General features: G+C 37.4%; 1 protein-coding gene across 5 annotated transcripts in view; it reads right to left on the minus strand.

Annotated features, from left to right (window-relative positions):
* Positions 1-21,850, minus strand: part of ngfrb (nerve growth factor receptor b) — a 115,121-nt gene that overhangs the window by 60,368 nt on the left and 32,903 nt on the right. For all 5 annotated transcript variants that reach the window (XM_073917730.1, XM_073917731.1, XM_073917729.1 and 2 more), the window contains 1 exon segment: positions 6,708-6,849. In XM_073917730.1, coding sequence (XP_073773831.1) covers positions 6,708-6,759 — 52 coding nt within the window. In that variant the 5' untranslated portion in view covers positions 6,760-6,849.

Below are 21,850 nucleotides of genomic sequence, written 5' to 3' on the forward strand. Positions count from 1 at the left end.
TCATTCCTTCTTAGTCAAAAGCGACATTTTGTGTCTGCCGGTTTGTTTACTTGCGTGAGTTCCATTGGCATTTTCCCACATGTGAATTCTGACCAATCAGTAAGTAGTTTAGGAACTATGTTTAACAACGTCTGGGCAATGAGTGATGTGGATTTTGTCAGATGACTGCATTTTGTTTCTTTTCATATGGTTGGACAAAAGACAGCAGTGTTTTGTGAAAACGACCCAAAGACGGCAGAAAATGCTACAATGTGTTATTTGTTGCCCTTGGTCCGGACCAAATGAAGCAAACTACAGATGTAAAAGCACCCGATCACTGTCTCTCCCCTCCCCCTATAGCTGGTGTGTGGTGAGCGCACTGGCACCGTTATCTTGTGGCTGCCGTTGCATCATCCAAGTGGACGCTGCACTGCACTGCACACTGGAATGGGAAGACCCCTCCACGATTGTGAAGTGCTTTGGGTGTATGACCATACACAATAAATGCACTAAACAAATACAGATTACTTACTTTAAGGAAAAGTTAAAATCAGAAATCATATATATTTTTTCACTTATTCCAATGTGCTTTGGACGAAAGACACAATAGTTTTACTTTGTTTACTGCAGATTCTACAAATCCCCTTTGGTACATTTATTTTTTGATAGACTTCAGAAGGTCAAATAAGGAAGTGACTGTTGACTATACACACCTGTTTTCTGCACATTACACAGCCCCTACGAGTTAAGAATTAATATGAGCTGGTTATCTTCAATTATCACTTCTTAAACAGCTGTTTCCATTCCTGTACCATCCCAAATACTACTTTCACGTGTCAACACATTATTGCTGAAGTGCTGTCAGGCAGCGTTTCGTGACTTATGAGGCTGTGAAAGGAACAGTTTGGACTTTTCAGCACGTAATGGTTAAAGTTGATGGATGAGAAACGCAGATCCCAGAACAGGCCCTTAGGGAAGGGAATTATCGAAACAAGAATGTTTAGGGTTGTAGTGAATGACAGGAGGTTGGTGGTCTGGTGTCGAGGGGTCTTAGTGGACATGCCTTTCCCTGACCCTTACCCAGGGCTACTAAATATTAACATCAAAAAAAAAAAAAAGAGTATGCACAGAAGTCAAGTATAGGCTTTAAACTAGCTTAACTCTCAGTGTGACAACATTTGAATGCCTATTATGCAATATTATCCTGAAAGAAGGAAAATCACAAATGTAATATTTCCTAGACAACACATCAGTGAGGATCTAATTCCACAAGATAAATGCCTTAAATATAGCATGTCTTAACAGCACACTAAAGAAAATTTCATATCACAATTATAGTGACCAAAAGTATCAGTTATCAATATTATGATGGTTTTGTTTCATGGTGTCATGACATGAAAATGTACAAATATATGTATAAAAAATAAACAGGGGGACTGTTTTTGACTTTGCCAGTGTAAATATGGATATGTATTTCCCAATATCTGTTCAACGGAGAGAAGATTTCTTCAACACATTTCTAAACATAAAAGTTTTAATAACTCATTTCTAATAACTGATTTATTTTATCTTCGTCATGATGACAGTAAATAATATTTGACTATATATTTTTCAAGACACTTCTATACAGCTTAAAATGACATTTAAAAGCTTAACTAGGTTAATTAGGTTAACTAGGCAGGTTAGGGTAATTAGGCAAGTTATTGTATAACAATGGTTTGTTCTGTAGACCATCGGAAAAAAATTAGCTTAAAGAGGCTAATAATTTTGTTCTTAAAATAGTGTTTAAAAAGTTTAAAACTGCTTTTATTCTGGCCAAATTAAAACAAATAAGACTTTCTCCAGAAGAAAAAAATATTATCAGATATGCTGTGAAAATTTCCTTGCTCTGGTTACCATAATTTGGGAAATATTTAGAAAAGGAAAAAAAATAATCAAAGGGGGCTAATAATTCTGTCTTCCACTGCACAGACACTCTTGATTCTGGAGGTCATTAATAATATAATAACTCTAATACTTAAACGGTAAGTAGTTTCGAAAAGACCAAAAAAAACATTTCAGATGTTTTACAGTGTGCTCAGCCAGCTAGTTTGACCATTAAAAAGTGTTTCCACCTTAGTTTATGCGCATCTTTTCTAATCAAATAAAAATCTGTTATCCTACTCAGTTAAAAAATGTATGCGCATTTTCAAAATGTATGCACATCATGGCGTTTACATCAACTGTTGGATGCAAAATGCGCATAAAAAAAGGTAGATGGAAACATAGCTATAGACTTATTAAACATCTTGTTTAAAGAGACATTATAAGCCCCCGTTAAGGCATTCCACCAAAATTTGTATTTGAAAATGAACAAACAACAAATTTTATTTGCAGCTTCATGCATTTTTGTGATGAACATGGATCTCTGCATTTTATATTGATTATCTATGTTTTTATTATTTCATGTACATATTTTTTGTGTGCACGTGTTCTTATTAGTACATTTAATGTGCTTGTTCAATATATTCTTTTGTTAAATCTTAACTTGAAAAACTACCTCACAGGGATCCATGTTTGCCTTGTTTTTCTTCTGGAAAAAGTCTTATTTGTTTTATTTCGGCTAGATTAAAAGCAGATTTAATTTTTTTAAAAGCCATTTTAAGGACAAAATTATTAGCCCCTTTAAGTTATTTTTTTCCAGATAGTCTACAGAACAAACCATCATTATACAATAACTTGCCTAATTATCCTAACCTGCCTAGTTAACCTAATTAACCTAGTTAAGCCTTTAAATGTCACTTTAAGCTGTATAGAAGTGTCTTGAAAAATATCAATATTATTTACTGTCATCATGGCAAATATAAAATAAATCAGTCATTAGAAATGAGTTACTAAAACTATTATGTTTAGAAATGTGTGGAAAAAATCTTCTCTCCATTAAACAGAAATTGGGGGAAAAATAAACAGGGGGGCTAATAATTCAGGAGTCTATTAATTCTGACTTTAACTGTATATCTCGAGCACACGACATACGTGTTGAGTGCACATGGTAGAGTATTGCGTGCGCATGACATCGAAAGTCTATATATTTTGCATGTCACTTTAGGGGCTCTATAGCTTTAAAGTGTATATTGAAAGGGAAAAAAAATACTTTCTAAATAAAATTTTCCTAAATGTAAAATTTACAGCATAACTTCAACATTTTAGGAAATCTATACATTTATACAACACTCTATAAATAGTGTGCAGACTAATATATGACTATTTTTGGTCACATTTCTTGCTACTCTTTCTCTATTCCCATTTGTCTCTCTCTCCTCCTATCTTGTCTTTTTCAGCTGGGTCAAACAAGCAGACGTGTGGGAGAACATGTTGGAAATGCTGGGATTCTGGCAGGCTCTGAACCAGGACTTGGCTCAAGACCAGGCTTTGTGAATAAATAAATAAAAATAATCCAAATCCCAAACCTCTACGCATGCAAACTGTCATGTGAACCTGCCAGTGTAACATATTGTATGACTCAACTTTATTATCCCATTTAGGGAAATTAAATTGCAGCAAGGTGCCGTACACAAGCCAAGCTCCATGTACAATTTACCAATTTTTGCCATATAAAACACACAATAAATCAATTTTCAGAAACATCTCCTTCCATGCTGGACTTATTTAATAACCTAATGGCCACTATAACAAACAAATCTCTTGTTCTGTTTGTCCTGCATATACAGTAGGAACTCTAAAACAATGTCCTGATGACAACAACTGAAAAACTGAATACATCGGGTGATCCGAGGTGCATAAAATAATCTTTCTTCGACACATCACTTTGGTAAGTCACACGGGGCTTCAGCGTCAACGCTTCCCATTCACTTTGAATGGTTGATGTCAGGCGTTGCCGAACTGCATTGTGGATCTGTAAGCGTCAACCAATCAGATCACTTTATGCAAATACACCAGCTAGACAGTGGCCTATTGCTGACTGAATTTCATTGGCTGACGCTGCTATGATGATCACTTCAGCCCCAACTTCAGACACGCCTTCAGTCAAGCGTTGACACTGAAGCCCCGTGTGAATGACTTAGACTTAGAAAACTTTATTGATCCCGCAGGAAATTGCTTACGTAATGACTGCCATAACACACAAAACACAGATACACAAAAACACAAGACAGAATAAATAAATTAAATAAGTGAAATAAGTCACATAAATACAACCAATCTATAAAAGGAAACAGCCACAATACATAAATATACAAACTATTATACTGTATAAGATATTACACTTAAAAGAATCAGTGGTAACTAATACTATTAAGTCATATATCAAGTAATGAAAATAATATTAACCAAAAGCAATAATATTACACATAAAACAATTGCACATAAAATATTTCAAGTAATAAAGTGATTCAACACTCATTTAAAAAACTATGATATTGCACTAAAAATATTTAACACCTAGTAAAAAAAACGTACAAATATTGCACCTAGTAGACTATTGCACATCATAATACATAATGCACCGACTTCCACACACTGGGGCATAAGATTACCATTCAAGCTACAATGCCAAAGGATAAAACAGATTCAATAAATTGTCATCATAGAACAGGGCTATCCAATTAGTTTGTAATGGGGGCTGGTTCATGAAAAGCATCCCAAACCAAGGGCCAGAGAAATATGACTTGCTATATGAGTGATGATGACACAACTGCATGTAAGAGCCCATATGTTGTATTTTTGCTCTTTAAGACAGCCAAGTTCACTTTTTTGACAAATAAAATGTTAATTTATTGTGTTTTGATACTAATATCAATGCATTATACAATAGACTTTTTTTTTGTATGTATTTCAGAGCACAACAAAAGCAGTGCATTGCTTAAGTAGGCTTCTTCTACATTTAGACAAATTCATAAGTTTATGTTTTAAACTACTTGTTACAAACCCCTGATGTTAGTCTAGGGTTGTGGGGTTTGACATTTATTTAATTCAAATATATTTATATAAACAGTGAATCAGTGGAAAGACAACCAAAGTAATGCCAAAATATGTTTGTTTTTATTTACAATCCCAAAGTGAACAACAACAATGAATTAATCAAAAATAAAGAAAAAGTAAGTAAGGCAAAAATATACTATTTACAATATGTACAACACTGAAACAAATAAAGACGGGAAAAACAAGAGAGCTGGCAGAAGGGACGCGGGCGGCGCTAAAGAAATGAAAAGAACAAAACCCAAACTAAATCTAACTTCCCAGAAGCATCTAGCTAACTAACTATGTGAAAAACAGTATAATTAACACACGAAGATCTTCCGAGTTCTAACTATCTACTCTATCTATCTATCCAAGTACAAGTAGTGGCGCTCGCCCCTAACCTAGTGTACTAGACAGCAGAGTAGTCCTATGTGTTGCGAAATGTATGTCACGTGACCTTCTTACCTGTCCGCTTTGTCCAAGCCTCGTAAACAACGATAAACTAAGAACAATGTACGAATAACGGACGAATAACGTGCACACAGAAACGAGCAACAACAAAGCAATAACAATTAGGGATGCAACAATTATAGATTTTGGATGTACAATAGCCTGAAGAATAATTAGGGTTTCAAGGTTATCACATCTAAGGTAAATTCAAGCTTTCTATTAGGTAAGTAGCTGTTTAGATTACCTGTTGTTGCCATCTGCGTTCATGCATACATAATCATTTTAATAATAATTCATCTAACATATCTTTTGTTAACATTGCCCTGAAAGGCACACACAACTCTCAACGTGAGATGTTTTCAACTGCTTGCGCCCAGAAAGCCGCAAGAGCGTTGCTCCGCTTGTGCGCACGCATATTGTCATATATTCTTACATTACAAATAACAAACTTGCAAGCGGAAAAGATGTGATATGGGAACGGCCGTGCTATAGTTAATCTGATGTGCATGCGTATTAGCCTCAGTGTACAAGCTTGGAACTAGTGCACAGTTAACAACTTGGCATAACTTAGTTTCATTGCAGCAGTTTCGTTTCGTGCAACAGAAATGCGGCTTAGAGAAGATTTTATAATTAATTAACATGATGAATTAAAGCGATGTTGATAGTAAAATCGGCTAATCGTTGCATCCCTATTGACGATATCAGTGCACTGTACAAAAGGCTTTTCCTACAAACACATCTAAATGTTTTTGGCTGCTTGAACCACTTGCTTATGGTGACTTGCGCTCTGTGCAGCCTGCAACTGCAGCTCGTGCTGTTATTGAACAGACGCACGTCACTTTATAACTATAGCAGCTGTTTTCCAATTGAACTAAATTCATTTTTGATGTCTTGGTCAGACTGTTTGGAGGGTTGGAACAAATTGCCTCGGGGTCGGATTTGGCCAGCGGGCAGCCAATTGAATAGCCCTGTCACAGACGTACAAACCCTAAAAAATCTACATTTATTCGAGAAAAAAAAAAAAAAAAACAGTGAGTAGGGTAGGCTAGACCCAAGCTGGATTCTGCTTAAATGAATAAATCTCACTTACAGCTGTGAGTAGCTGAAAACACCCAGATTGGTCTCTGGACAATTCAGACAACGTTTTGTCAAGTCTCATTTCCTAAAAGCATTTCCCCTTTAACAACTAATTACCGTTCAAAACTCAAAAGCCCTCTGCCTCCCTCTCAAGTGAGAGTTCAGCGCAGGAAATGGCATTTTAAATAAGGCAGCTGCTTCATTTTGGCAAGGCTGCGGCCAGCATCTCTGTGAATACTCACTGTCAAGACACGGTTCACACACTGTCTGCGTCGCTCCGCAGGGCTTCACCATCCCTTCCCCAGGCTGGCATTGTTTGCAGCACTCTCCCCTGGTTGTAAATGCTCCCGAGGGACATGTGTCCCGACTAGACAAAGCTTCCCCCTGTAGAGAAAGATAGAGGGCATATGTGACAAAAATATATATAAATAAATAGTTTTGTTTTAAGATTAAAGATTTAAAACTTTTCCAGATGCATTTTATATATTTTATTATGACTGATTTATGATCATGTTTGCGCCTCATATTATTTTAAAAATACACCTCGATACACATCACAAAACAGAAGACAAAATGTGCAACAACTTAAAGAAATACAAAGTAAAACTGTACTGAAAGTTGGTATTACATGATGTCACAAGCACTAACGCTTTTCCACCATTTTGATTACTGGACTGCACATCAAATTCAAGTGTGTTAAGCTTTTAACATGAATTTGTCTGGGTCAACATTACAAACCTGAGGTACGTTTCCAAAAACCATCATTAGCCAACTAAGGTCGCAAGTTCTATCGTTACAAACATGGTTTGTTGATTTGGTGTTTCCCAAATCCATCATTCCAACAAACATTTAGAACTGCGTGGCAAATTTGTACGTTTGCAACTACACCTCTAGAGCTGAAGAACAAAGCATAGTTCCTGGTTGTGTTCTATTCCCAGTTTTCCCCCCTATTCCCTTTTCCTTTGGAACGTTCCAACATTTAAACATTGAAAAACATTAAAGTCATCACTCTTAGGTGTAATTTGTTTTCAACATACTTTCAGTACAGTTCAGTTGCGATCTTCATACTGACAATTGCGCTCCCTTCGTAGTGCACTTTGAAACATTTTGAACACACTCGTGGCTCATGACGAGAGGTGACCTGGTATTTAAAAGTGGAATTTACGTTACGTCTAAAAAGCTGGTGAAAACAAATATATATAGCATAGGTTAAAGCTTTTATTTATAGTAGGTTATTTATTAAGAAATGTATCAGTACTGTATATGACACGAGCCACTCAAGAACATTCACTGAGTTGTTAATATTTTGGTGATGTGCTTTGGGTCATTGTCCTACTGGAAGATGAACCATCGCCCCAGTCTGAGCTCAAGATCACTCTGAAGCAGGTTTTCATTCAGGATGTCTCTGTACATTGCTGCATTTATCTGTCCATCTATCCTGACTAGTCTTCCAGTTCCTGCTGCTGAAAAAACATCGCCACAGCATGATGCTGCTACCACCATGCTTCACTGTAAAGATGGTATTAGCCTGGTGATGAGTGGTGCCTGGTTTTTCCAAACGTAACGCCTGGCATTCACTCCAAAGAGTTCAATTTTAGTCTCATCAGACCAGAGAATTCAGTTTCTTACGGTCTGAGAGTCCTTCAGATGCCTTTTGGCAAATTCCAGGCAGGGAGTGACTTCCGTCTGGCCACTCTACCATACACAGATGGTTGTTTTTCTGCAAGGTTCTCCTCTCTCCACAGAAAAATGCTGGAGCTCAGACAGAATGACCATCGGATTATTGATCACCTCACTGATTAGGGTCCTTCTCCCCCGATCACTAAGCTTAGAGTTCCAAACATCTTCCACTTACGAATAATGGAGGTCACTGTGCTCATTGGAACTTTCAGAGCAGCAGATTTTTTCTGTAACCTTCCCCAGCCTTGTGCCTTGAGACATTGTCTCGGAGTTCTACAGACAATTCCTTTGTCTCCATGCTTGGTTTGTGCTTTGACATGCACTTTCAATCCCGGGACCTTATATAGACAGGTGTGTGCCTTTTCAAATCATGTCCAATCAACTGAATTTAGCACAGGTGAAATCTAATTAAGCTGCTGAAACATTTTAAGAATGATCAGTGGAAACAGAATGTACCTGAGCTTAATTTGGAGCTTCACGGCAGAGGCTGTGAATACTTGTGTACATGTGACTTTTTAGGTTTTTTATTTTTAATAAATTTGCAACAATTTCAAAAAACCTTTTTTCACATTGTCATTATGGGGTATTGTGTGTAGAATTTTGAGGAAATACATTAATTGTATCCATTTTGGAATCAAGCTGTAACAAAAAAATGTGGAAAAAGTGAAGCGTTTTGAATACTTTCCAGATGCATTGTATATCACAGAGTATACACACGCTCTCACATGCAAGATTTGCAAATATGGCAGCTGAGAAGGCCATTCTTTGTGAGAAACTTTTGAAGACTGACAAATTCGGTATAAATAAGTATTGAATACTGCTAAATACACTCTAGAATAAAAGAGAACAGACTTTAGTTGTGACTTGTATACATTACAAAGTGTAATGAAATAACATAATTTATGATGTCTGTATGTTCTTCTAAAATAAAAAACCAGAGCTGTTTTCAACACATTGCATGTTATTTTAGCTGAAATAAAATTTACTTTAAGAGCCTCTATTATGGGTTTTTGAAAATGACCTTCCATGCAGAGTGTATCACATTGTCATTATGGGGTATTGTGTGTAGAATTTTGAGGAAATACATTAATTTTATCCATTTTGGAATCAAGCTGTAACAAAAAAATGTGGAAAAAGTGAAGCGTTTTGAATACTTTCCAGATGCATTGTATATCACAGAGTATGGTGTTAAATTAGAGAAAGGTCACATGCTCTAAGCAGAACGCTCTGTTCTGATGATGCAAGATTTGCAAATATGGCAGCTGAGAAGGCCATTCTTTGTGAGAAACTTTTGAAGACTGACAAATTCGGTATAAATAAGTATTGAATACTGCTAAATACACTCTAGAATAAAAGAGAACAGACTTTAGTTGTGACTTGTATACATTGTACGAGCTGTCTGTTTTATTTATTACTGCTAATGGTATGAAAACATTAGCAAATAAAATGTAAAGTAAAAGAGTAAAGTCAAGCAAACGTTAAAATGTATGAACTAAAAAAATGTGTGAACTAATATGATACTACAGCTAAACAATTCAAGAAAAGTAAAACAATGAAACCATACTGTACTTAGAGAAACTTTTTTTTTAAAGCCTGAAGATGTAGATAAAGACGTAAAAAAAACACTGTGTTTTCCTACTCTAATGTCGTATGTGCTTTGGTTGGATCTTTCTCGAGGGTATGCAATCCCAGAAACTGACTACTTCCCACTCAGACTCAAAGCTGCAAATACTATTCGGATTGCATTGGAGAAAGACTCGCTTGCTGCATTATTTAGTCCTGATGATGTCTGAATGTGCTTATCAACAGCATTGATTTAGAAAGATTGGAGAGCTTCAAATGGAATAAATGCATTTTACAAGCCTGTAATATCATATACAGCAAATCTTTACAGTGCATCAAACATTGTTTCAATCCTCTGTCCTTTGATTTGGACATTTGTCTGACTGATTGACAGCTACAGCCTAAACAGGGCAGCTGAACAGGGGCGTTTTGTGTTTCACCTCATGTCTTCTGTCTGAAGGCTTTTATTTATGTTCACAAAGTGTAATGAAATAACATAATTTATGATGTCTGTAAGTTCTTCTAAAATTAAAAACCAGAGCTGTTTTCAACACATTGCATGTTATTTTAGCTGAAATAAAATTTACTTTAAGAGCCTCTATTATGGGTTATGGGAAATGACCTTCCATGCAGTGTGTATCACAGTGAAATGAAAAAATCCAGCTAAAGCTTAAATCTGAAAGTGCATCGTGTTTAAAACTATTGATTCATCTATAAAAAAAAGTCGGGTGGTTTGAATGAATCGCTGCTGTAGCGAATCTTTAATCATGTCGATATGTAACTCAGGCCCTGCCTATTTGTTGCACACGCAGCCCTGCTGCAGTCATGGTATGGCAGCAAATTTTCTTAATTATTATGCCAAAATTAAAGTACAGTAGACATATCAATCTAGAAAATAGTCATGTTTAATTTTTTGTGTGCTTTAGTAAAAGTAGGGGTGTCAAAATTAATTGTTTCTTCGATGCACCGCGATGCAGATAGTATTGCAAACAATACGGTATTAGTTCAGTGATAGATCATAACCAGTTATTACGCACTGACTTTATTTATCACAAATATGTCGGTAGCCTACTATGGTGAGGGAGTAGATCGCGAGTAATTAAAACACTCCAACTACATAAAAAGCAGATAACTGCACAATTCAATGCTTGTGTGTTTGCTGGACAGTCTTTCACTGACACGGAAGTTCATCAAAACCTAGCTAAGAAGAAAATAAAAGCTGTTAACTCTCTCTCACTCCCTGTGGCCCCTTTGACCTGCTGGCTTCTTAGTGAGGTAACGTTTTATTACCTCTCTTAGCTGTTACAATGATAACGTTGCTTGTGGATCCAGACACAAGCGTGTTTGCTGAGCGAGTTTTCTCTACCGTGTCGCCAGGCCCGGATTAAGAACTCAGGGGCCCCTGGGCACATTATCTTGTAAGGCCCCCTACCTGGCCGCACCCCTATAGTTGAATTTAAAAAATAAGAATAATATAATAATTTTTAAATAAAATGAATCTATAATTTGTTGCCCACATATTTAAATAAATGATATATAGTACATATGGATTTATAGTCTGCAAAGATTTAAATTATTTTTCAAAGCATTAAATAAAAATACTAATAAAACTACATATATATATATATATATATATATATATATATATATATATATATATATATATATATATATATATATATATATATTTTTTTTTTTTTTTTTTTTTTTTTTTTTTTTTTTAAGGGTATTTTAGTGTATTGCTTTTACAAACTTATAAAGCATATTATTGCCATGGCATATAACGCACAATGCTTCTCCAATCCAGTTATATGAATCTGAGGTCTATGAATCTGAGTCTTTCATATTACAAACACTAATTTACTGTCTCTCTCCTCCTCTCCCTGTATTTTCTCTACTCTTCTCGTGATGAAGACTTGATTATAAACCTAAAAGTATCCGAAATCACAGACACTATACCTCTTCTCTCCCCTCTCTCTCCTCTTCTGGGCCTTTCTCTCTCTCTCCCTTTCTGTCTGTCTCTCACACGATGAATCCAGTCCGCGCTGCGCTGCCGTTAGCCTCCTCTGCCTGGTTAATGCTAGCTACTCATCATTTAAAGTTAACGTCTTCTTCTGTACCCTCATTCTCCTGATCATGGGTCTGTTTAAAGTAGGTGTGTATGGAAAATGCCTCAATAAAGATGCCTCCTCTCCTCTTACTCTCGCGTTTGCTAAATCCACTTGTCCACTCATTTTTGATCTATGACAGATATAACGTTACACTACAGTCCACTCAGTTTAGTGCGGGTTATTATAAAACTGACGTTTCCGCGCTTGACCAATTACAGCATTCTGTTTAGTTAAAGAAAGAAAGGCAATTTAAATATAATAATAATATTAATGTGTGATCGCGATTTTTTTGCTCAGAGGAAATACAGTTGTCTGAGCAATAGAGTTTTTGGAGAGAGGGAGGCGCGGCAGGCGCCTATAATAAGGCTAAACATTATTAAAATACCCACGAGACACTTGTGACTTTATATCACATTTGCATTATTTTTAAAAAATGTTTCTTTCCTGTTAAAAATAAATATATTTCCAATCTGATATGTAATGGGGAGAAAAAAAAGTAGCACGAGTTCAACTGATGGTGGATTCGAACCGATGTTATTATTAATCGCGTCAAAAGATGATACCGTGTGCCTTACAAGGTGTGCCACTGCGGCTACATTAATTCACTGCTTTTTACTCATCTTGTCTCTATCAATCAGGCATCGATGGGCGTAAACCCTGAATAGCTAGATGCGCTATTTGCAATTAGCCTAAAAAGACACTCCGAAATTGTCTTTTTTTCTCCCCCCTCGCAGGGGCCCCTGGTGCGCACGGGCCCCTGGGCCTGTGCCCATAAGGCCCATTGGTTAATCCGGCCCTGCGTGTCGCCATCTATAATGGATCAGCTGGTCGCCACAGCATTGTAACATTAGTGTCCATGTCAACATCGCCAGAGCCAAGCTGACCGAGCCAATCACAGCCTTTTCTCTTTAGAGCTTGATCAATCATAGGCGTTAAAGAACTCACTCAACAATGCTCAAAATGCAAGCTGGAAAATATCTACATTTGTTTATTACTTGTATTAAAGTACAAAGTTAATATAATAAATAAAATACTATATATAAATATATTTATACATTTTAAGACAATAATTATTGTGCTGTGAAGTAAAATATCAAATTGTTTATGGAAAGCATCGTCAATGCACTGTGATGAACCAAGATTTTGGATAAATCGCATGATAATCATAAAACCGAACTAAACCGTGAGACCAGTAAAGGTTCATACCCCTAACACAAAGATATAAAATTTTTAAAGAGTAAAGTTATCAAAACTCTTTTTTTTTTCTAAATTTTCTGAGTTCGGTGCTAATAATCTGATCCAATTAAATGTTTTATGCTAAGCTAAGCTAAAAATCAGAGCTGGAGACTGGCTGAAAGGATTGAAAAATGGAAAAAACTCTTACTAAGATGAGCCTACTAAAATGAGTCCATCTTCCCCCAAAAAAGTGGAGTGTTCCTTTGATATTTGACAGATTCATGAGCCAGATTTAGTACTATTAAATACTTAGTGAAATACCGTTTATTTATTAATTTTATTAATTTATTAATAATGGGCACACCCGTTATTTTTAAGATTTTCTCCTAAGGCCCCGTTTACACTAGTACGTTTTAGTTTTAAAACAGCATTTTAGAATGAAAATGATCCATGTCCACACTAGCGTTTCACCCAGGGTTTCTGAACAACTCTCTGTCCATATTACACTGCTGTAAATGCACATCACGTGACCACACACACACACTCTGGCATGCACTGCAGCGTGCTTTGAGCACATCAACCCCATATAAGAGCTGTGCGCATCGGACTGTTCATCAAGGATCTACAGCTGGATCTAATCTCACTATTTTTGTTCAACGTGATATTTAACTTGTAGTCTACATCTAATGACATATTTCCCAACTTTGGTCTTTTGAATCCATTACTTGTTCTCAGGTAATGTGTTTTGGTTGAGCGCATAGATCAATTAGGGTAATAAATTAATGTAACCACGTACACTAATTCTGCACATTTGACTGATTGCTTGCCTTTATGTCCTATATTGTATAAACTTATTGTACAATATACTTTTAGAATGGCCATTATTGATTATTAAAACTGATATTCAGCATAAGAAAGGGGTATGTTTTGTATTTTTTAATTAAAATGAAAGGACGCAGTGATGTTATATGCTTCGTTTTGTTATAAATATGCATACAGTGTAGATGACGCCCTTATAAATATGCAGCTACACAACGCCTCAACATTTTTAGTGTCTGTTAAGTTGCTAATATCAAAATAAAAATAGGAAATTTCTCATATCATTCATTTTTCATTTTATTGTTGAGAAAGTGAAACAACGTAGCCAGGGTGATGTGAATGAGGTTATAAAGTACACTGTTCCCTTTGAAGACTTACCCGAAGTGTCTTCGGGAGTTTGTTTTCCATATCAAACTTGCGAAGTCTGAACTAACAAGGAGAGGATGCAATACTGAACTGTGTGTAGGCTACTTAATACTGAAGAAAAAGCCCCAATCACATAGGTGAATGTCTGCAGCCCCGCCTTCGTTTTCAAATGTCCCAGTTTTCCCCCATCCACATTGACATGGAGCAGCAGCGTTTTAAAATGAAAACGACCTCTTCAGTATTTTTAAAATGCTCTGTTTTCGGCGCTCGAAAACTCCAGCGTAGTGTAGATGAATGGCGTAACCATAGCAAAACTTATGTGTTTTAAAACTAAAAAATATTAGTGTAAACAGGGCCTAAATCTGCAAGTTATGGTTTACTTTTAGCCTTAAGATGTTTTGTGAATTTGGCTACTGAACATACAATTTTTCAAATTTGACCCAAAGGAAAAGAAAAGTGCTGCTGGAAAAGACTTCCTGATTTGCCTGATAAATTGATTTTACCCTTAAGCCACCTATTGAAGGTCTGAAATACACACTGGTGGCGCTGGATCAATTTTGTTATTGAGGCAGAAGCCTTAGAGCATTGGGAAAAAAACAATTTCAAGATATGACATGCCTAATAGCGCTGAGAGTGATAACGGTCTTTCATTTCCAAAGTAAGACTGGCATTAGTGAAGTACATTAGTGAAGTACAATTGCATTTTCATATCCCTTATCACCGACAGTAATCAGGTATTGCTGAGAACATGAACTGTATGAAAAAGAATAACCAAGGTTAAATGTGTGGTGAAAGATGCATCTTTCACCATATTTTTCACATATTTTTTCTTGCATCATATGCATATTTTTAGGCCTTGACTGTCTAAACATTCACATGTTGAAAGATAATAGACTTTTATTTGTTCCTGTTAAAATATATAAAGAATAACAACTTCAAGCAGGTGACACGGATGCTCAGTGGCTAGCACTGTTGCCTCACATCAAAAAGGTTGCTGATTTGAGTCCAGGTTGGGTCAGTTGGCATTTCTGTGTGGAGTTTGCATGTTCTCCCAGCATTTACATAAGTTTCCTCCAGGTGCTCCAGTTTCTCCCACAAAGACATGCAGCATGAATTAGGTAAGCTAAATTGACCGTGGTGTATGCTTGTGAATGAGTGTGTATGGATGTTTCCCAGCTGGGTAAAACATATGCTGGATAAGTTGGCGGTTCATTCTGCTGTGGCGACCCCAGATTAATAAAGGGACTAAGCCGAAAAGAAAATGAATGAATGAATGTACTTCAATCGGGTGACACGGTGGCTCAGTGGTTAGCACTGTTGCCTCACAGCAAAAATATCTCTGATTCGAGTCCAGACTGGGTCAGTTGGCATTTCTGTGTGGAGTTTGCATGTTCTCCCCGCATTCACGTGGATTTCCTTTTGGACTGTGTTTCCCCCACAGTCCAAAGACATGTGGTATAGGTGATTTGAATAAGCTACCTTGGCCATAGTGTATATGTGTGAATGCGAGAGTGTATGGGTGTTTCCCAGTGTTGGGTTGCGGCTGGAAGGACATTTGCTGCGTAAAACATATGCTGGATAAGTTGGCAGTTCATTCCGCTGTGGCGACCTCTGATTAATAAGGGGACTAAACTGAGAAGAAAATGAATAAATGACTGAATGCTAAACCTATGTATTCCACCAGTTTAGTTTAGTATTGCATCATCACTAATTTTGCCTTTAGTTCATTCATTTTATGACAACTTTAATGTGACTTATTAAAGAGCCCATATTATGGGTTTTTGAAAATTCCCCTCCATGTAGTGTGTAACACAGCTCTAAGTGAAGTGAAGTATCCAGCTAAGGCTTAAATCTGTAAGAGTACAGTGTTTAAAACGGTTGATTCATCTATAAAAGAGTCGACTCATAGTGCTTCAAACGAGTCGCCTTGATACCGATTCATTAGGTGTTTCGCCATGACGTACGAACGAAACCAAGTTATTCACGTGCACACGCAAACCCGGGAGATTTCAAACCTGAGGCCCCACCCTCTGACGCAGAAACGCAGACACACACACACACCCACAAACACACGCACACAAACATGCCGGTCGATTGAAGTCACACTGCAGATGGATATTATCGAGCCTCTACCCAAAGATGAAACCTCAGCATTATAACCAAGCAGTTGGAAACTACTGGAAACTACATGCTACAAAGAATACTTCATCTGCGTTTGTTAAAGGAAGAATCAGTAAAGAGTAACTTACTGATGGACGTCAGGATGGGTTTCTTCCTCCATTTCTCAAGTGTAAGTACGTGCGATTAAAGTTGTTGCCTCGTTGACTCTAGCTTGCAAATGTATTTAGTTGTGATTTGTTACTTGTAACCGCGTGTACTGTATCAGGTTAACTGGCTATATTCTCTTATCGCATGCAAAGCCACGTTAAAAACGCGACGCGTGCTGCTTTGTTTACGGAGCTCCGTGCCGTAGAGGTCTGCATTCCCGCCGCGGGACCCGACCAGATTTCTGCGGCGCTGGAATAAATTTCCAAATAAATCACGGGAGCGGTAGGTAACGGGTTTAATTTGGGATGGGAGCGGGCTGTCTAGCAATATCGCGGATATTGCTATGCGAATGAGAGAGAGAGAGAGAGCTTTGCCTGTGTGTCTTCTTGGTGCTGTGTGTGTGTTTATACAGACAGCTTTGCTGTCTGGACTGTTTAGCTGGGTGATTTTCGGTTATGTTCTGCCCCGCTCTTTAGCGGGATCGGGCGCGGCGGGCAGAAAACGGGTCGAGTCGGGCACCGGGACAACAAATTCTTAATATAAGCGGGAGCGGTCGGGTTCAGGCTAAAAACTGGCGGGTGCGGGCAGAAGCGGGAGCGTTGTCATCCAGAGGTGTGTGTGTGTTTGTGTGTGTGTGCGCGTGCGCAAGGACGAGGGCAATATGTGTGTTTGTGTGCATTTCACTCTCTGACTGAAGGCAGTCAACCAATCGCAACAGACTGTCATCGGTCCAATCAGCGCAGATTAGCTTCGCGCTAAGGAGGGGTTTGGGAACAAATGAATCACTGGACGATTCATACGGGAGTCGCTGGAATAATTAGGTAAAAATAAATGCAGATTATAAGACCACGAAAGTGTTTTTTGACCTTGCATGCATATTAAACTGTTGTTGGAGACCCTTACAACCAAGATATGACCCTATTTCATGTATAATATGGGCTCTTTAACTTAATTTGCTTGAATCTTTTTCAGTGATTAAGGTGAATGGTTTGTTTTGTTTGCACTAAATTTAGGAATACCTAACGTATCATATGTTCTCACTATGTTAAATTGTTGTTTATCCCATAACAAAACATGAAGGGTTAAGCGCCATGCACGTACTGAAGCAGCTGTGGAGATGGTTGATTTCTGAGGGTGTACCATGAAAGCCAAGAGGCGATTGGCTGAGTGTGCACTGTACAGGGCTGTCAAAGTAACACCGTTTGACACAGGTGACTTTTCAAAGAGTTAGAAGAAAGACAGAGATAAAGAGTGAAAGAAAAAGAGATTAGATAATTCCCTCCAGGCGTTTTTTTGAGTCAGCTGGAGAAGTGACAGAGACGAGTGAGAAGAGGAGGAGGTTGGGAAACACAAATTAACATTCCCTTCGTTTCTACCTGTCCCTCACATTACCCCCTGGCATGGGATAACCTCCTCCTCATACACATAAAAACACAAACACACCCCCACAGGTGCATTCCAACTCAGGTAAAGTTCAACAACCCCCAAAAGTTCAGCATGACTTTAATGGATAAACCTTGAGATATGGCCATGGTGAATTTGCACGTAATTATGAGCTCCATTGATTACCACGTTTTAAGAAATGTGTGAACGGTCACAAGCACTGACGCATGTCAAAGAACCTGTTTGCAGTCATCCTGACAGAAGGCCAAGCTGCTGGAACTTGTGCAGTTTTGTTGAAACAGATACAATCAGTAGCACCGGAGTAAAATCAGTGCAGCATTTCAGAACATGTTTATTATTGTTACTCACACTTAGGGAATGATCCCAATGAAATGCATTCACAAACAATATTTGGTCTGTGATTAGCATTTGTGTTTACTATTGGTCACACTTCAGTGTAACTTAACTACATTTTTTTACATAGGTTTCCATCATTCTGTGTTAAAGAGCCTTTTGATGTCACTGAAAAAAGTGTTGCATGCAGAACTGTTGCAAACAATTTATTTGTGTTGAATTTAAACAAACAAATTAAGTTTAATAATGTTCAACTTAATTTGTTTGTTTAAATTCAACAAAAATAAATTGTTTACAACCACTTAACGTAAAAAAATGTAGTAAATCCAAGGAATCATCTTTGAATATTTTTTTCAGTGAGAAAGGAATGATGCGAACAGCATTTTGAATAAAAATACCCTATTTTTTTTAAGTTTGCTTGAGGTTGTTTTGGGAAAAAAAAATAAAAATGTTAAATGTGAATAATGGAGGATAGAAACACATTTGTTGAATAAACTCTGAAGCAGCCAACTTTATACCTACGTGACTACATTATGCTTGCCTTGTTTACTGTTGGTTACTAGGTTACCAAATACTACAGTCAGCTGCTCCAAAGAGCTTAGAATGACCCATGGATATATACACTAGATATTGCATAGGGACCCCGAGCATGCGTCAATGGCGCCGCTATTTTTTGTACAGTGCTCCCAGGACAAGTGTCATTCAACTGCACAAGTAAAGACAGTGTTACAAAGTAAAGATGCTGGACTTTAGTGCTGTCTACGGGTTTAGTAACGAGCAAACAAGGAAAACAAAGCACAAAGGCAGAACATTTTATAGGTAAGGTTTAGTTTTTTGTATGTTATGAACTTATTGATGATAATACAGTCACTTACTGCATTCACCATAAGGCAGAAAGTGAAAGTAGCACCAACTTGCACTAAATACTCTGCTTATGCTAGTTTTGTTGAATAAAATCAGCAAACAATGCAAAAGAAATACAACAACGACATGCTGCGCTGCCAGAAACTTGTATTATTGTCGGCTAAGTGAAGGAATCGTTCATGAAAAAAAAATTGCATACTGACCACAGGGAAAACTCCCGATCATAGATATATGTGTATATGTGTATATCTCTGGCTCTGGATAGCCACAGTCCTCCACTGCAGCTTGGTCCCGCAATCATTTCAAAGGAGCGCTACCCTGTACTAATATGGCAGGTCTATTGACGCATTCCTTCTAATAGACAACAACAGGGTAGGCGACATCTAATGTATATATCTATGAGAATTACCAAGAGGCGACACTCAATAGAACGTTCCATTGCAACAGCCCTGGATTCCGCCATTTTGGAGTGAAATCACAATCATCAGCACTTTTAATAGTTTATTTTACAAACTTATATTATGCTGTAGTTCTATTGGAGTTTTTATTCCAAAATGGCTGACACGCCATCTAGTGGCTATTTCCAAAATTGCACTAGAGTGTCGCCTCTTGGGGATTCTATGCTCTTTAGCTGCTCTAAGGCAGTGGTCCTCAACCATTGGGCCATGGACCAGTATTAGCCCGTGGATCAATTGGTACCGGGCCGCACAAGAAGTCATAATTATTGCTGTTTTATTTATCATCTGAGTCTGAACAATCTTTTAATTTGAAAAGTCATTATTTTGAAAAATGACTGTACTCTCTCAGCTACATCTCCGTCACTTGAGCGCCCAAGTTTAACCCACAAGCAGCAAAATTATTAAGTAACAGACGTCTTTGGAAAGTTTCTTTGCTAAGGGGAAAATGCCCAGTGAGTGACCAGCGAACAGCCAAGGAATGGATCCGCAACTTCTTTGTCAACAAATCGGGTGAATCCAGCATGTCTGTGCAAGAAGATCAACTGATGGAGATTGTAAATGATGGCTGCCTTTTAGGGTAAAGTCTAGATTGCATACGCGGCCTGCCGGAAGTTCATATGCACATCAATATAGCAGCATGTTTTTATGATACTGTATAACAATAATTCATATTTCTACAGTACTGTGATGGTTGGGTTTAGGGTTGGGCTGGGGGTAGGCATTAAAAATACAAATTATTGGGTAATTTAATAGATAACAAATAATACTCTGTACATCCACTGTTTTTACATTACTGTGACGCGTGGGTTTAGAGTTGGGGTAGAAGTAGACGTTAATAAAATAAAATAAATGGGAAAGTGAATAAATAAAATAAATAATTCTCATTAACAATAAATGGGAAAGTGAATAAATAAAATAAATAATTCTCATTAACTTCTGGCTGCAACCATACCCGATCTAGCAACAACCGCCTTTTAGGGGCTGTTCACATTTCGCGTCTCTTCTAGAGTTTGTGTAAGTTCATTGTTTCCGATAGAGGTGCATGCACGGTCGGCGTGATGCGCTCTATAAATAAAAACTTGTATTAGAGTGACAGCAATGTTTTGTCAGCTTGTCACCAAGCCCCTGATCCGCGGTAAAATTGTCAAGTGTTGACCGGTCCATGGTGACAAAAAGGTTGAGGACTACTGCTCTAGGGGGTTGTTAACACAGAACATTGCTGCACCCCAATTTCCCAATTCACACCTATTCATCCTTAGTAGTATTCAAAATTGAATTTGTTACCCCAACACTTAGTATATTGAAAAGAGTATGCAAAAGGTTCCTACACGGTGTGCTATTTCTGTTAGAAATTGGAAGTGTACAATCATCCGTCTAACTGCTAATATTGCCCACAATACATTGTGTGCTGGACATGAATTCAATTATAAATACAAACGTGGGGAAAAAGTGTGAAAAACGTCAATAAGAGAGACGTGCGAGACCAATTGTTGTTGTTTGAATCACTACTAATTAATCTCCAGCCACCTGGAAAATTTTTAAGTCACCTTTACATGTTATATTTCATACAACGTGAACTTATATAGAGACGTGTTTGGACATTAACGTCTGAATGCATTATTATATCTGCATACATAGGAGATTTCTCAGCATGAATGACTCACGAATGGCAGATTAACCTGCTGCTCCAATATGGTAGAAAATTAAATATGAAAGAAACATGGGTAATGTGTCGAGATGATTGACAGGGGATGTAACTAAGCAACATTCCAAAGTTTGCATATTCTTCTGTTACACACACGAAAGTATACACTTTTTCTTCACAAATAAGCATACTTCTAGAACGTATAAGTATAGGAATTGGGATGCAACACATGTTTTTCCTTCCCTTCTTTCCTTTCCAGTGTGCTACTTTTCTATTGCTTTTCAATGTAAACACACGCTTAAAAGACATGTGTGATCCTTACGCTTGTGTCTCGCATATTTTGAAGCGACAGACTATTTAGCTCTGTGGTTTCCAGATGCGGAGTCAAGTTGGAAGAACTGCTACTTTCACGTGCAGCGCTGCTCATCACTGTCAGCTACACAGCAGTGGACCAATTAGAAGATCTCGAAGGCGGGGCATCTATTGCAATTTCTGTTTACAGGCACTGCGAAATACTCTTATGCTTTATGCTGTACTTTTAAAAAAATTATTACGAACCAAATCATCTTGTAATTTTAGAAGCAAAGACTTGTCAAAGACTTCTAAGATAAAATATTATTTAACTGTTAAGTGAACGTTAGCATGCCAAAATTAAAATCCTTTGTTTCATTAATAATAAACAGCTCACTAAATGTTAA

Source organism: Danio rerio, chromosome 12 (assembly GCF_049306965.1).
Source record: "Danio rerio strain Tuebingen ecotype United States chromosome 12, GRCz12tu, whole genome shotgun sequence".
Classification (NCBI taxonomy): Eukaryota; Metazoa; Chordata; class Actinopteri; order Cypriniformes; family Danionidae; genus Danio; species Danio rerio.